Raw genomic sequence first — 14,638 nt, 5'->3', positions numbered from 1 at the left:
AAAGCACAGGGAGGTCTGGTAAAGCATAGGCAAGCATTGTAAAGCACAGAGAGGTCTGGTAAAGCATAGGGAAGCATTGTAAAGCACAGAGAGGTCTGGTAAAGCATAGGGAAGCATTGTAAAGCACAGAGAGGTCTGGTAAAGCATAGGGAAGCATTGTAAAGCACAGAGAGGTGTGGTAAAGCACAGGGAAGCATTGCAAAGCACAGAGAGGTCTGGTAAAGCATAGGGAAGCATTGTAAAGCACAGAGAGGTCTGGTAAAGCATAGGGAAGCATTGTAAAGCACAGAGAGGTCTGGTAAAGCATAGGGAAGCATTGTAAAGCACAGAGAGGTCTGGTAAAGCATAGGGAAGCATTGTAAAGCACAGAGAGCACATAGTGGCATAAAGAGAAAAGAGATTTAAGACGCATTCAAATCAAACACAGTGTAAGAAAACAACACAGGATCGCTCGAGACGCGTCTTCCTGCGTTTCAGGGTTTGATGAAATCTCTAACAGCAGCGATGTGGTTTCATCCAGTAAAGAGGCTATGACCAAGCCAATGCACTTCTAGTAAAAAAAAATAATAATAAATTAAAAACCCGCTGCCGCTGTTGCCTGGTATGCAAATTCTGACCTGATTTCTACAAGTGAGCGAATTTCCAGCCACGCTTTAAAAAAACTGCTGCAGATGAACTTTCCACTTCTTAAAAAAAAAAAAAAACTTGTGGAAGTTACAGCTTATAGTTATAACTGGAATCCGTGGAGTGCGTCAGAGTGCCCCCCACACACACACACACGCACACACTACACGCACACACACAATCTTTCCACACGATTGCAGATTATCAGAAAGTTCAAAGATGCTTTCTCAGTTTGAGTAAAACAGCTCGTATCAAGTACCTGCAAAGCTTTACTTCAAATTAATATTTATGTGTTTATGGCCATTGAGATGTGCGGTGTGCCAGCGCCATCTAGCGCACCGCTAGTGTATTACCAGATATACGAAACTGAAAAAAGACTTCTAGTGGAAACGATAGTCATTGAATTCACACTGAAGACACTGAGAAAGACTTCTAGTGGAAACGTTAGTCATTGAATTTACACTGAAGACACTGAGAAAGACTTCCAGTGGAAACGTTAGCCATTGAATTCACACTGAAGACGCTGAGAAAGACTTCCAGTGGAAACGTTAGCCATTGAATTCACACTGAAGACACTGAGAAAGACTTCCAGTGGAAACGTCAGTCATTGAACGGTCTTATCTTACAGCATTTCTAGATTGTAAAGACGAGTTAGTGTTAGATTAGCCGAGTGGATGATTGGCAACATGTCCTATAATGATAAGCTGGGTGGACACGTGTTTGCAATTCTCTACAGTCTCCTTCTCTCATCCAAAGTCCATTCGGGGGCCGTGCATTGGAGTGTACAAAACAGCCGGTTCCACTGGCCCGCTTTCTGATCGTTTGTATCCCGCAGCAGAGCACCCAGGGCCGGGGTAAGTATCCGCAGCGAGGGGGTGTGCTGTGTAACGGGTTGGGAGGATTCTGTTATTTTAAATGGACTTTGCTTCTGCCCTGGCGCTGGAATTAGAGCGGCTCTGTGCCGTTTAAGCATATGTAGTTATATATAGTTTTGTGACGATGCAAGAAAACACGATAAAGACGAGCTCCTATTGGAAGAGACTCTGCAGCAGCTGATGATGATGATGCAGAGTTCACCCCCCTAGTCTCTGGAAGTCGCTTTGGAGAAAAGCATCTGCTGAATGACTAATTAATAACAACAACAACAATAATAATAATAATAATAATAATAATAATAATAATAATAATAATAATAATAATAATAATAATAATGCAGTGTGCAGCAAACCGTTCTGTAATGCAAAGCCATCCTTAGTTATTAAACACAGAATAATGAATTTACTAATACTAAAAGAAACAGAAATCCAACGACAAACGTTTCGACTACAAGTCTTTCCCCCCTCCCAGTGTCTTTGACTCTGCAGTCTCACTCTTTAGACCCCGAAGGCAGCGATGTCCGACACGACCGCGACTCGGGCAGACTCGGAGATCGAATTCTGCCTGGCGAGGGAAGAGGATTACGATGACGTCATGGCCATCTCCCACGGGATCTACAGCGGCATGGACTACTTGCCCGCGCGGTACCACTTGTGGATGAAAGAGCCGCACCGATTGGTGTTCCTGGGAAAGAGGCGGGGCAGAGTGGTGGGTGTGGAGCAGAGACGCGTCATAGAGAACGATTATTAAAATTAAAATAGTGTTAGCAGTTCATCAATTACTAGTATCCTGCTTCTCCTGGGATCGAGAGCGGCTGGCTGCTTTTGAATGATCTGTACTAACATATATATATATTACTGTATATACTGTATGTATATATTCTGAAACGGTATATGTTCTGAAACTCCCTCCCTTCCCCTCCCCTCCCTGCCTCACTCAGATCGCGCTGGAATCCACGATCCTCGTAGACGGAGGCGAGACCGTGATCGTGGAGGGTCTGCGTGTGGCGCCGGAGGAGCGCGGCCGGGGCGTGGCCGGACTGATCCAGAGCCACGTGGCCCAGTTCATCAAGACCCACTACCCCCGGGTCCGAACCAAGAGGCTGACCCGCGGAGACAACCCGGGACCGCAAGCGCTCGCCAAGTTCAGGGTGCTGGCGACACGGGTACTGCAGTCCGTTATGAAGGCTCTCTCTCTCTCCCTCTATCTATATGTCTCCCTCTCTCCCTCTCCAATCGAATCTCTGTGTTTTGTTTTGGTTAAACTTGGCTTTAAGCTTCCCTCAGGCGTTTGCTTTGAAGAGGACACACAGTCTGGTTAATCATGCCTCACTGTATCTTTATGGAACCCAGTCCAGGGAGTTAAAACCAGCTATTGCTGGATTTAACTCCCCTGTACTTTAAACAGCCATAAAGAAAGCCACGGGATGTCTATGGCATGGCTCTCACTCTCTCATATATGCTCACGGTTTGAAGGCGTGTTTCCTTTCTGTTTCCAGTCTGGTCACCTGTGCTGCAGTGTATATGATTAGCAGAATAAGGAAAATACAGAGAGAGAGAGAGAGAGAGAGAGAGAGAGAGAGCCTTGAAGCGTTATTGTATATTAGTGAGAAGGCAGGCAGTAGACTAAGAGTCTCTTTCAGTGTCTTCAGTGTAAATTCAATGACTAACGTTTCCACTAGAAGTCTTTCCAGATTCTATAATTCATTTCTCTTTTGCTATGAGCGTTTAAAAGAGGCGTGTCCAAACTCAGCTAGTAACACCCCCCCTCCCCCCTCCCCACCCCCGCCCCCGCAGGCGATACTGACCCAGCACTGCGAGGCCGCCTCTGTGGGCCGATTCATCGACGAGCTGGGAGTCAGAGTGAGGCTGGAGGGGGCGGGGCAGCACCCCCCGGCCCCTCCCCCCGTGACGCTTCAGAGGGAGGAGTTGAGGTCGCTGCTGCTCTCGAACCCCGGAGCCGTCGATAAGCTCCTCCCCGCCGGGACCATCATCCAGGACTGGCAACCCCTGCGCCCGACCCCGGCCAACCTGGACACCCTGGAGACGAGGCCTCTCTCCTGGGCAGCGGACCGGCGGGACGGCCCCGCGGCGCTCGTCCTGTGCACCGCCCCCTACCCCATCCCGCAAGGGGGCGGCTCTCTGAGGCTCAACCTGGATGTCTTCGGGAGGGACCTGCCGGCCGCGAGGCGGGTGCTGGTGTTTCAGATGGAGCGGGTCCGAGGGGCGCTGGGGGGCGGCGCGGCGGTGATCCTCAACGTGTACTCGGACCCGGCTCTGTGGGAGGGGCTGCGGGAGCTGTGCGAGGGGGCCGGGGGCGTGGCCGGGGGGGTGCGGAGGTACAGGGAGTACTGGGAGCAGCTGCTGCTGGAGACTGATTTCTGAAAAGGGTGTGTGTGTGTGTGTGTGTGTGTCACTCTCTCTCACTGTGTGTGTGTGTGTGTGTGTGTGTCCGTCCATCTCTTTGTGTGTGTGTGTCTCCGTCTTTGTGTGTGTCTCTCTCTCACTGTGTGTGCCCCTCTGTTTGTGTGTGTGTGCGTGTCTCCGTCTCTCTCTGTGTGTCTCGTGTGTGTGTGTGTGTGTCACTCTCTCTCAGTATATGTGTTTGTGTGTGTGTCACTCTCTCTCGCTGTGTGTGTGTGTCTCTCTCTCTCACTGTGTGTGCCCCTCTGTTTGTGTGTGTGTGTGCGTGTGCGTGTCTCTGTCTCTCTCTGTGTGTCTCGTGTGTGTGTGTGTGTCACTCTCTCTCAGTATATGTGTTTGTGTGTGTGTCACTCTCTCTCGCTGTGTGTGTGTGTCACTCTCTCTCTCACTGTGTGTGTGTCTCCGTCTCTCTCTCTCTCAGTGTGTCTCGTGTGAAATGAACAGAACGCATTTCCACTAGAAGCCTTCTTCAACGCCTTCAATTACACACAAAGGGGCCGGTGGCCACAACACTAATTGATAGATTTATAAAGTGATTGCTTGCTCTATAGTAAAAGTATTGCAAAATATCATTTGCATTTTCTTTCCCATTCCTGTTAATGTTCAATGTGTTTGCTCTCATTCAGAGTGATGCGGGGTTCCGTTTCTTTATCGAGTTCTAAATTCGCATTCTGGAACCCCCATTGTTTTAATACGAATCTCTGGGTTTTAGATCGAACCTCCACACAGAGCCCTCACAGAATATAACACGCTCTGACCACGCGGTGGCAGCAGAGAGCTGCAATAAAATGTGCTTCATAACGTGATTTATTTTTCTGTTTTTCTGTTTTTTTTTGCTCTTCAAACTTATCAAATTAACGATTAAAATCATTATAAAATAAATATGACTGTATATTCGCATGAGATTCATGTCTATTCTTTTATTTATCTTATGTATTTGTTTTTTAGTATAGGGTCCCCTTTTATAATTTTTTTTTTTTTAAGAAATCCTATAGGTTTTTCTTTAAATGATCTCTACAGATTACTATAGAAAAGCTACAGAGGGGGTTTTGCTATTTCCCTAAATCTGCACACGAACTGTGTGTCCTATATATGTATATATTTTCTGCGGAGCTGTAGAACTGTCGAGAAATGACTTTGAAAGCTTTGCTCTCGACGCCCTTCACGGTTCAGCGGTTAGAGCCTCGTCTGTTTCCCCGGAGCGGAGCGGAGCGGGACCGGCAGCGAGGATCCTGCCTGTCGCCCGGCGCTGTGTTCAAGTCTGTCGCTGCGGGGAACGGCTGTCCTTACTGGGTCTGCAACGTCACACAGACGGAGACTCGCACACACACACACACACACACACAGTAGTTGACAAAGTTAACCTTACAGTCAATTATTTGGGCGCATCACAGAAACCGGGAGCAGAGGCCGCACAGCTGCAAAATAAGTGGACTTCGGAGACACAGAGAAGTGAGGGAATGAAGCGGTTGTCCTTCTACCTGCCTCCGCTAGGCGTCGCCAGTGAGCCAGCAGTCGCAGTCCCTTTCCGATACGATACAGCTGTGCTGTTCCTTAAATATCAAAGCCACTTGTCTACGCGCGTCGGAAGTCAAGCAACACGTTAATTACACAAGATCACAGGGAGTCAGCTGCGCGCCATCACACGCGCCCCTGTTAAAGTCACATGAAAGGCGAGTTAAGCGATAATTGTTATCTGCGAAAGCAGGAAGTGCAGATTGCGTATATGAGTCAACAGGAGTTGCTAGGCAACCGATCTGAACTCGAATCACTTCTCTGCAGCGCGAACTCTCCCCCCATCTCACCCCCCCATCTCACCCCCCCTCTCACTAAGACATACTGAGCCGCACACACACAGATAAGACTCGATTTAATAAGACAGCAGGTAGATCTACGATTACAACTCGATCCATTTCTAGATTCCTGTCTTACTTAAAACAGACAGATAGATACATAGACAGACAGACAGACAGACAGACAGATACATACATACAGAGAGACAAGCAGACAGAAAGACATATTTTCAACTATCAAGTCCAGTATTATTGTTCTTTTAAGGGACGGTTTGTTATCGATCAGAACCATCTATTTATATGGCATATATATATATATATATATATATATATATATATATATATATATATATATATATATATGGATCTGTGTGCAAGTGGCGCCTGCGCAGTAGAGCCCACCGCAACTCCTCTGGCCGGCTGTAAACAACAGCGATGAGTCACCCACTGCAGAGCCGCGCGCCGCCCGGGCATCGCTCAACGTTCCACTCTCCCCGCCCACCCGCCCGGGGCCCTGCGCGATTCATGGGCCGTCGAGCACGAGCGCAATACAAGTAAACACACAAACAAACTAGCAAACACAAAAATAAACACAAAAATAAACACAAAATAAAGACAGAAACCTCAGCTGCCTGACAGATGCCCGTGTATTCCCTTTGCTTTATACAGGGGCGGCGCGGTGACCCGCTCATACCAGACTATCCTGCACCTGGGTCTTGATGTGATTATTTCAATTATTCGCATCTTCATGCTGCTACATTAGCTTTTTAGTTAGGATTTTTGCTCCTATTGGTACGCAGCAGTTTATCTTTCCCCCCCAAACACGCCAGTGTGAATGCAAGCGGCGCGGATCTCATTGCAATGCGCTGGTTTCGACGCGGAGGTGAATTGGGGGACCTCTCTGCGGTGTCGCTTCATAACGCTCTTGAATGGCGACACTGACCGAGTGTCTACACCTGAGCTTGTTACCTGTACACCTCTCTCTCTCTCTCTCTCTCTCTCTCTCTCTCTCTCTCATCGGCGGTGCGTTGAAGCGGCGCGGTGGTAAACGCATCGCTTCTTTGCAAATATTCTGATTGCCAGTTAAACCTTGGAGACTTTTTCTTCTACCACAACCCCCCCGTCCCGTCCCCCCGTCCCCCCTCGCCGGTGACGCACGAGGCGGCTGCTGCAGACTGAGTCATCGGGCCTCGCGGGGGAGGAGGGTGCGCGCTCCCGGAGCGGCTCTAAATATAACCCGTGAGCCGGGACCGTCTGCCTGTCTAGAATACACGCATTGTGAAGAATATCGATCTGTCAATCAGGCTATCGATGTGTCTGCCCGTCCGTTCACAACGCATGCGATGTAAAGTACAGCAGAAACAGGACACATAACATATAGATCCATCTATCTGAAGATCTAGCCATCTATAAGCTGAGTGGGGTTTATTTTTGCGAATTGAGTTTTTATTTATTTCCAAGACTATAAAATAAATACGTGTAGGCATGCATATATATATATATATATATATATATATATATATATATATATATATATATATATATATATATATATATATATATAAAATAGAATGGATGGATCACGAAAAATATAATTTAAATATTACATCGAGTTCAGTTCACATTGATCCGCCTTTTACCTGAACACATTCCAATAAGCCATACGGATTATAATATAAATACAGTGTGCATATGAGGATAGTAACGGGGTTATCGATGCAGAGTTAGTATAAGGAAGCTGTGTATCTAACACTACCTTCTCTCGCAGTTGTAAAGCAATCGCATTTCAACACGAAGATACATTTTAAAATGAACCCCCCCTGGAGATTGCCTGCAGCCTCTATAGAGTTATTATACACTGGGGTAAGATCAGCCAGCCCTGCACGGTGAGTATCTGAACCTGGGTCTTTTGCTCTTGCCCTGCTGGCTCGCTCGCATCTGTTCAAAGCGACGCTCCTCAATAATTCAACAGCTGCCAAGAATAGCCATTATGACGTCATCTCCCTAAGTGGCACGCCGGATCCATTTATAAATCCACTTGAACATCCGGTGCTGTATGAAAGTTCACCACGTGATATTTGCACAGTAATTTTGCAATTTTCTTTCCCATGCTTTTATCCGTGTATTTACCACAGTTTACGCTGGTTTATTAACACGTTTTACCACACCTCTCTGTGCTTTACAATGCTTCCCTATGCTTTACCAGACCTCTCTGTGCTTTACAATGCTTCCCTATGCTTTACCACACCTCTCTGTGCTTTACAATGCTTCCCTATGCTTTACCACACCTCTCTGTGCTTTACAATTCTTACACCTCTCTGTGCTTTACAATGCTTCCCTATGCTTTACCACACCTCTCTGTGCTTTACAATGCTTCCCTATGCTTTACCACACCTCTCTGTGCTTTACAATTCTTACACCTCTCTGTGCTTTACAATGCTTCCCTATGCTTTACCAGACCTCTCTGTGCTTTACAATGCTTCACTATGCTTTACCAGACCCCTCTGTGCTTTACAATGCTTCCCTATGCTTTACCAGACCTCTCTGTGCTTTACAATGCTTCCCTATGCTTTACCAGACCTCTCTGTGCTTTACAATGCTTCCATATGCTTTACCAGACCTCTCTGTGCTTTACAATGCTTCCCTATGCTTTACCAGACCTCTCTGTGCTTTACAATGCTTCCCTATGCTTTACTAGACCTCTCTGTGCTTTACAATGCTTCCCTATGCTTTACCACACCTCTCTGTGCTTTACAATGCTCCCCTATGCTTTACCGTATCTCGCTGTGCTTTACAATGCTCCCCTGTGCTGTACCATGCTTTCACTGTGTTGTATTACACTCTATGAGTTCATGAGTGGAGGGGTGGGTTTTGGTTCGGTTCTGTAGGGGTTTGAGGCAGTATTTGACCCGGATGGTCTGGTCAGTAATTACACTCGAGTATAAAGGAAACAGCAGCCGCACAGAGAGAAGCCAGCGCCATTATCCTCTCCCTGGGATGTACGGCAGCCACCGAGGTCAATAGTTTAATCTCGCTTGCAAATCCTCTGTAATCTGCCCGAGAACATTAACAAGAAACAGACCGCGACAGACCATCTGCATTCGGAAAGGCGTTCTAAATACAACCATCAGGCGTTCCATCGTTCCGCAGTTGGAATTTGGAACGCGTAATTAGAGTTCTAATGGATTCTAGAAAGAACCCGATATACTCAACCAGCACTGTTTAAAATTTCACATTGAGTTTTTTCCATAAATAATAATAATAATGATAATAATAATAATAATAATAATAATACCTTAATTCCAAAAAATAAATTAAATATGTATATGTACACACCGGATATGAATGCATGCATTGCAAACAAACGCAATTATTATTATTATTATTATTATTATTATTATTATTATTATTATTATTATTATTATTATTATTATTATTATTATAAACATAGGCAGATAGACAGATAGTAAATCATTGGCAAGCATTGTAAAGCATGGAGAGGTCGGGTGAAGCATATTAAAAATCCTGGTCAATGGGTGTGTGGTAAACGCGCAGTATAACCACGGGGTGAATGTTCATAAGGGAAACCTGTGCGGAGCAGCAGACTCGGTGAATGGCAGAGACACGTTTCTTGTTTCCTTTTCATGAAGTTTACTGGCTGTGCTTTCGAGTTTCACACTCTACTGAGTAAATGAAACGGGGTCCGCAGGCGGGCGGCAGGGTTAATGCGCTCTCAATGAAAGTGCCACGAATCGTTCACTCTCTCTCTCTCGTCACAGATCAATCGGATCTGATCTGCAGTTGTAAACTCATTTGAGACGGGTAATTAACCCTACACGAGCAGGGCTTAGCGATTTCCCCTTTGCTTGATAGCCATCTAAAAGCGAACGCCCACGCGTTTTTGCCCCCGCTGCCCCGCGGCGCGCAGGGCTTCAATATACGGCCAAGGAGAGGCTATCAAACTAAAAGCGACAGCGCTGCGTTCAAGTGAAGGATGAGATTCGCTGGAATAGACAGTGTCGGGAGTGGAATATGAATGGGAGTCTATCCATGGAAACTTTAACACATCTATATATAAATATAATTGACGTGGTAAAGTTACCTTCACCCTGTACTTTATAATGGCTATGACACCGCCATAAAATACATATACTCTAGTGTAGAATAATAATAATAATAATAATAATAATAATAATAATAATAATAATGGGCTGCTACTAATGATAGATAATATTAACAATATTACAATAATTATTAATCTCATTCTTAATACTACTCTACTAGTGTGCAATAGCTGCGCATTTTAAATCTATATTTAAAATCTATATTCCGTGTCCCGGTGTGTATTAGAACGGTTCTTTTATAGAACGCTGTAAACGTTCCAGAGAACTCCCCGAAGGTTCTACAGGGAACGCCAGCCGCGTGTGTCGCATTCTCGTCGGATTTAGACCGGATTCCCGTGAAATTTTATGAATGAAATCAGAGAAGCCGGCGGGCGGTGCAACTGATGTCGGTTTGAAAGCTAATCTTTTTTTCCAATTAACACGGGACCGCTATCTGCACACAGCCAGACGGAGGCTTCAACAAAGGCGAGAGAAATGCAGTCAAGTTTGACTTGAGAGGGAGGGAGGGGGAGAGAGAAAGAGCGAGAGAAAGTGCAAGAAAAGTAATTTTACATTGCCTTCATTCTTATTATTCTATAAGAACCCGACACAGATATCAAGTTATTATTATTATTATTGAACCACAAATTGATTCACAGCAGTGATTGCAACATATACCCTTAGATATTATTATTATTTATTTCTTAGCAGACGTTCTTATCCAGGGCGACTTACAATTGTTACAAGATATCACATTATTTTTACATACAATTACCCATTTTTACAGTTGGGTTTTTACTGGAGCAATCTAGGTAAAGTACCTTGCTCAAGGGTACAGCAGCAGTGTCCCCCACCTGGGATTGAACCCACGACCCCCCGGTCAAGAGTCCAGAGCCCTGACCACTCCTCCACACTGCTGCCCTGGATATGAAGTGTTTATTAAGTCTGATCGATATCAGCCCAGTGTGATCAATACTACCTGCGGTATCGGGAGCTCTCTCTCAGGTCGCGCTAGTCTTGTGTCTTCACTGAGCAGCGCTCTGTTAATCTCACGTCCTACACGTCTTCCTATCTAATCGGCTGTGTGGCGGCGTCTACCACGAACCCTGTAGCTGTACGGATAATTATATCTGTAATACTGCAAAACGCTTCTATTTATTTATTCCTAGTTGATCTTGCCATACACGTTGCAGTTGAAAACAAAGACGTTATTAAGCGGCTATTGGCACAAAGACGTCCTTGAGTCTTTATCTACAGCACGCAGAGTAAGAGAAATGAAAAGGCTCTTTGTTAAACAGCGTCTCTCTCAGGTCTGTTCCCAGCCAGCTCCACTGAGTCTTATCTCAGATAAGGCAGGCTCGGTGCTCCAGCGGTGAAAGAAAAGGGGTCTCGATACCAGGAGGTTCAAATCCCGGCTCAGCCACTGACTGCCTGTGTGTGTGTGTGTGTGTGTGTGTGTGTGTGTGTGTGTGTGTGCGTGCGTGTGTGTGTGTGTGTGTGTGTGACCCTGAGCAAGTCACTTCACCTCCTTGTGCTCCGTCCTTCGGATGAGACGGCAAACAAACGAGCTCCTATTGGAAGTGACTCTGCAGCAGCAGCAGCAGCAGTTGTTGATGATGCAGAGTTCACCCCCCTAGTCTCTATGAGTCGCTTTGGATAAAAAAAAGAGTGTGCTAAATTAATAAAAAGGAGAAGAAAAAAGGGGATGAGATGAAAGAAGGGAAGAGTGCGTCTCTGAAATGTAACTGTTTTGCATAACAGATAGCGTACATCAATAGCAAAAATAAATAATAATAATAATAATAATAATAATAATAATAATAATAGCCAATCCAGATCTTAAAGGATGATTTAGCATCACCGACATGGCAACATGGCTCCTCATAATCGATAATAATTGTGACCCGAAAGGTTAAACATATTGGTATAGAATCGAGTGTTTATCCATGTGATGCAATCAGAAACATCTATAGGAAGCGAGGGAGATAAAAGTGTGATTAAAATCAAGGCTGTTACAGTGTTAATTACAGAGTGTGGCAAACACACTCACACACACATAGACACACACTCACACACACAGACAGACACTCACACAGACAGACACACACACTCACACAGACAGACAGACAGACACACACACACACACATCACAAGGTTCACCATTTGTACTACAGTTAGCGGGTATGATCAGGCAGGACTATAAAGACGATGCAGCTGATTCCTGGAGATGATGCAGCTCCTTCCTAGCTGATTCAAACCCATTTGGATGCCGGTGGGAGAAGATGAGTCATTGTTAAATAGCCTCTTAAAATCATTCAGATGGAAACACGGCAATTTCACCAGAACATTGGCTTTTACTGTTAATCACGCCCCCCCCCCCCCCCCCCCCCACCTGTTTTTGCTTGACCGCTGGTTAGAGAGAAACGCGTCACTCTATTTATTAACAGACACCCTTATCCAGGGTGTCTTACAATTATAAGAAAATATCACATTATAGAATATCACATTATAGAATATCATACTACAGATAAAAAAACACAGTTACAAAGTGCAGTAAGAGCAGATAGTAAAATCAAATACAAGCGAACAAAGAGAGAGAGAGAGAGAGAGAGAGAGAGAGAGAGAGAGAGAGAGAGAGAGAGAGAGAGAGAGAGAGAGAGAGAGAGAGAATGCGGATAGCATGTGCACTAGCTGCAGAATGTGACTGCCTGCCACAGTCTAAGAGAAAAAAAATTAACCTGCACTTAAAATGGTCTTTTCATTGTGTCTGTTTATAGACTGTACCTGTCTGTTTATTCCTGTCATGCCAATAAAGCTTATTGAATTGAATTGAATTGAACTGAATTGAATTGAATTGAACTGAGAGAGATTGCAGTCAGAGAAGTCGAAGCTGATAAAAAGACTCAGCTGTTTCAATGCTCTCCATAGCCGGTCCCTGCAGGCGTGGAGGTGGGATTTCGCTCTGCAAAGCCGGCGTGGGGGAAGATGAAAGACCGGGGAATTACCTTCCAATCTTTTAATGTGAATAAAAAAAAATCCTTCCTGCCTTCCCACGGAATCTCCTACACAGGGAACCGTGTCGCTATCTATCACCTCCTCATCACAGAGTCCTTTACAAAACACAATAACATTCTCAACACCGCGCATCACAATGTCATGCAGTTAAGAGCATAAGAGAGTTTACAAACGAGAGGATTCGGCCCATCTTGCTCGTTTGGTTGTTAGTAGCTTATTGATCCCAGAATCTCATCAAGCAGCTTCTTGAAGGATCCCAGGGTGTCAGCTTCAACAACATTACTGGGGAGTTGGTTCCAGACCCTCACAATTCTCTGTGTAAAAAAAGCGCCTCCTATTTTCTGTTCTGAATGCCCCTTTATCTAATCTCCATTTGTGACCCCTGGTCCTTGTTTCTTTTTTCAGGTTGAAAAAGTACCCTGGGTTGACATTGTCTATACCTTTTAGGATTTTGAATGTTTGACTCAGATCGCCGCGTAGTCTTCTTTGCTCAAGACTGAATAGATTTAATTCTTTTAGCCTGTCTGCATACGACATGCCTTTTAAACCCGGGATAATTCTGGTTGCTCTTCTTTGCACTCTTTCTAGAGCAGCAATATCCTTTTTGTAACGAGGTGACCAGAACTGAACACAATATTCTAGGTGAGGTCTTACTAATGCATTGTAAAGTTTTAACATTACTTCCCTTGATTTAAATTCAACACTTTTCACAATATATCCGAGCATCTTTTTGGCCTTTTTATAGCTTCCCTACATTGTCTAAATTAAGACATTTCTGAGTCAACATAAACTCCTAGGTCTTTATTATAAATTCCTTCTTCAATTTCAGTATCTCCCATATGATATATCATTAATCATTAATGTAGATTAGGAATAGCAGAGGACCTAACACTGATCCCTGTGGTACTCCACTGGTTACCTCGCTCCATTTTGAGGTTTCTCCTCTAATCAGTACTTTCCGTCTTCTGCATGTTAACCACTCCCTAATCCATGTGCACGCATTTGTATCGTGTCTCTATCAATCGCGTTTAATGGTTCTCCCATGCGCGAGTTTAAAAACAGGTCACTTATTTGAATCAGTTCCATACATTATATTGCATGCATTGAATTCCTAAACGCTTTCGCACAGTAGCGCTCGAGTGCGTTTCCTATAGGAAAGAGAAGGAGGCGTGGCGTAGCTGGGCTTGGAATTTAGGGTGGACGGGCGATGACCAAAGGTCTGACGTCACAGGAAATGGTTTGCAAAAATGATTTAAAACCATTAAAACCCTGAATACATAAATATTTCCTCTCTGTAAATCCGTTCAAGGTGTTTGAAGTAGACATAAAAACGTACCTATATCCACAGTGAAAGTGCTTTAAAAAGCCGAACGGAAAGCGTCACCAAACCAGCTAGAACACAGTCATGTTTCATCAAGCAATTATTACATAAAACTCTAGTAAATGACTTACCATTGCCTAGTTAGTAACAGGGTAAAGGCGTCGAGGCTTGCTGTTGAATATTGCAATTATAGAGTAGCAGTCCAGAGAATCGCACTGGTCTCTTTCAAACGACAGGAGAGAGAGAGCAAGTTCGAGCGACTTCTCAGCTTCGAGGCTGGCCCAGGTGTCTTAATCCCGATCACACTGGAGAAGCGCCTGCATATTTGGAAAAAAAAAATATTAATTTGATTTGGCATGTTGACCTCCGCGCTCTGTGATGGCGCTCCACGGTGAAAGGTCGCTATATAAAATAAAGATCGATTGATAATTAGCCTACAAGTTTGTTTTAAAAAAAATGCATTTTAAATAAAGTTTGAAGATC

General features: G+C 44.7%; 2 protein-coding genes across 2 annotated transcripts in view; one reads left to right on the top strand and one right to left on the bottom strand.

The window, feature by feature from the left end:
* Positions 1–14,438, bottom strand: part of LOC117964961 (histidine N-acetyltransferase-like) — a 40,052-nt gene extending 25,614 nt beyond the window's left edge. Inside the window, exon 1 of the mRNA XM_059020618.1 lies at positions 14,287–14,438. The gene's annotated coding sequence lies outside the window, so the exon portion shown is untranslated. The remainder of the gene's footprint in view (positions 1–14,286) is intronic.
* Positions 1,365–4,828, top strand: LOC117962307 (probable N-acetyltransferase 16). Its single transcript, XM_034916458.2, has 4 exons — positions 1,365–1,478; positions 2,002–2,208; positions 2,441–2,665; positions 3,297–4,828. The coding sequence occupies exons 2-4, from the start codon at positions 2,017–2,019 to the stop codon at positions 3,882–3,884; spliced, it is 1,005 nt and encodes a 334-aa protein (XP_034772349.2). The 5' UTR covers positions 1,365–1,478; positions 2,002–2,016; the 3' UTR covers positions 3,885–4,828.
* Positions 14,439–14,638: the final 200 nt, after the last annotated feature.

The sequence above is a fragment of the Acipenser ruthenus genome, unplaced genomic scaffold (genome assembly GCF_902713425.1).
Source record: "Acipenser ruthenus unplaced genomic scaffold, fAciRut3.2 maternal haplotype, whole genome shotgun sequence".
NCBI classification, from domain to species: Eukaryota; Metazoa; Chordata; class Actinopteri; order Acipenseriformes; family Acipenseridae; genus Acipenser; species Acipenser ruthenus.
This window is presented reverse-complemented; position numbering and strand designations above follow the sequence as displayed.

Excerpts from the sequence above, each read along its gene's own strand:
- LOC117962307 (XM_034916458.2), top strand. The coding sequence starts at position 2,017 with ATGTCCGACACGACCGCGACTCGGGCAGACTCGGAGATCGAATTCTGC. Across the intron at positions 2,209-2,440 it reads GAAAGAGGCGGGGCAGAGTG|ATCGCGCTGGAATCCACGAT; the intron begins GTGGGTGTGGAG and ends TGCCTCACTCAG. Across the intron at positions 2,666-3,296 it reads TCAGGGTGCTGGCGACACGG|GCGATACTGACCCAGCACTG; the intron begins GTACTGCAGTCC and ends CCGCCCCCGCAG.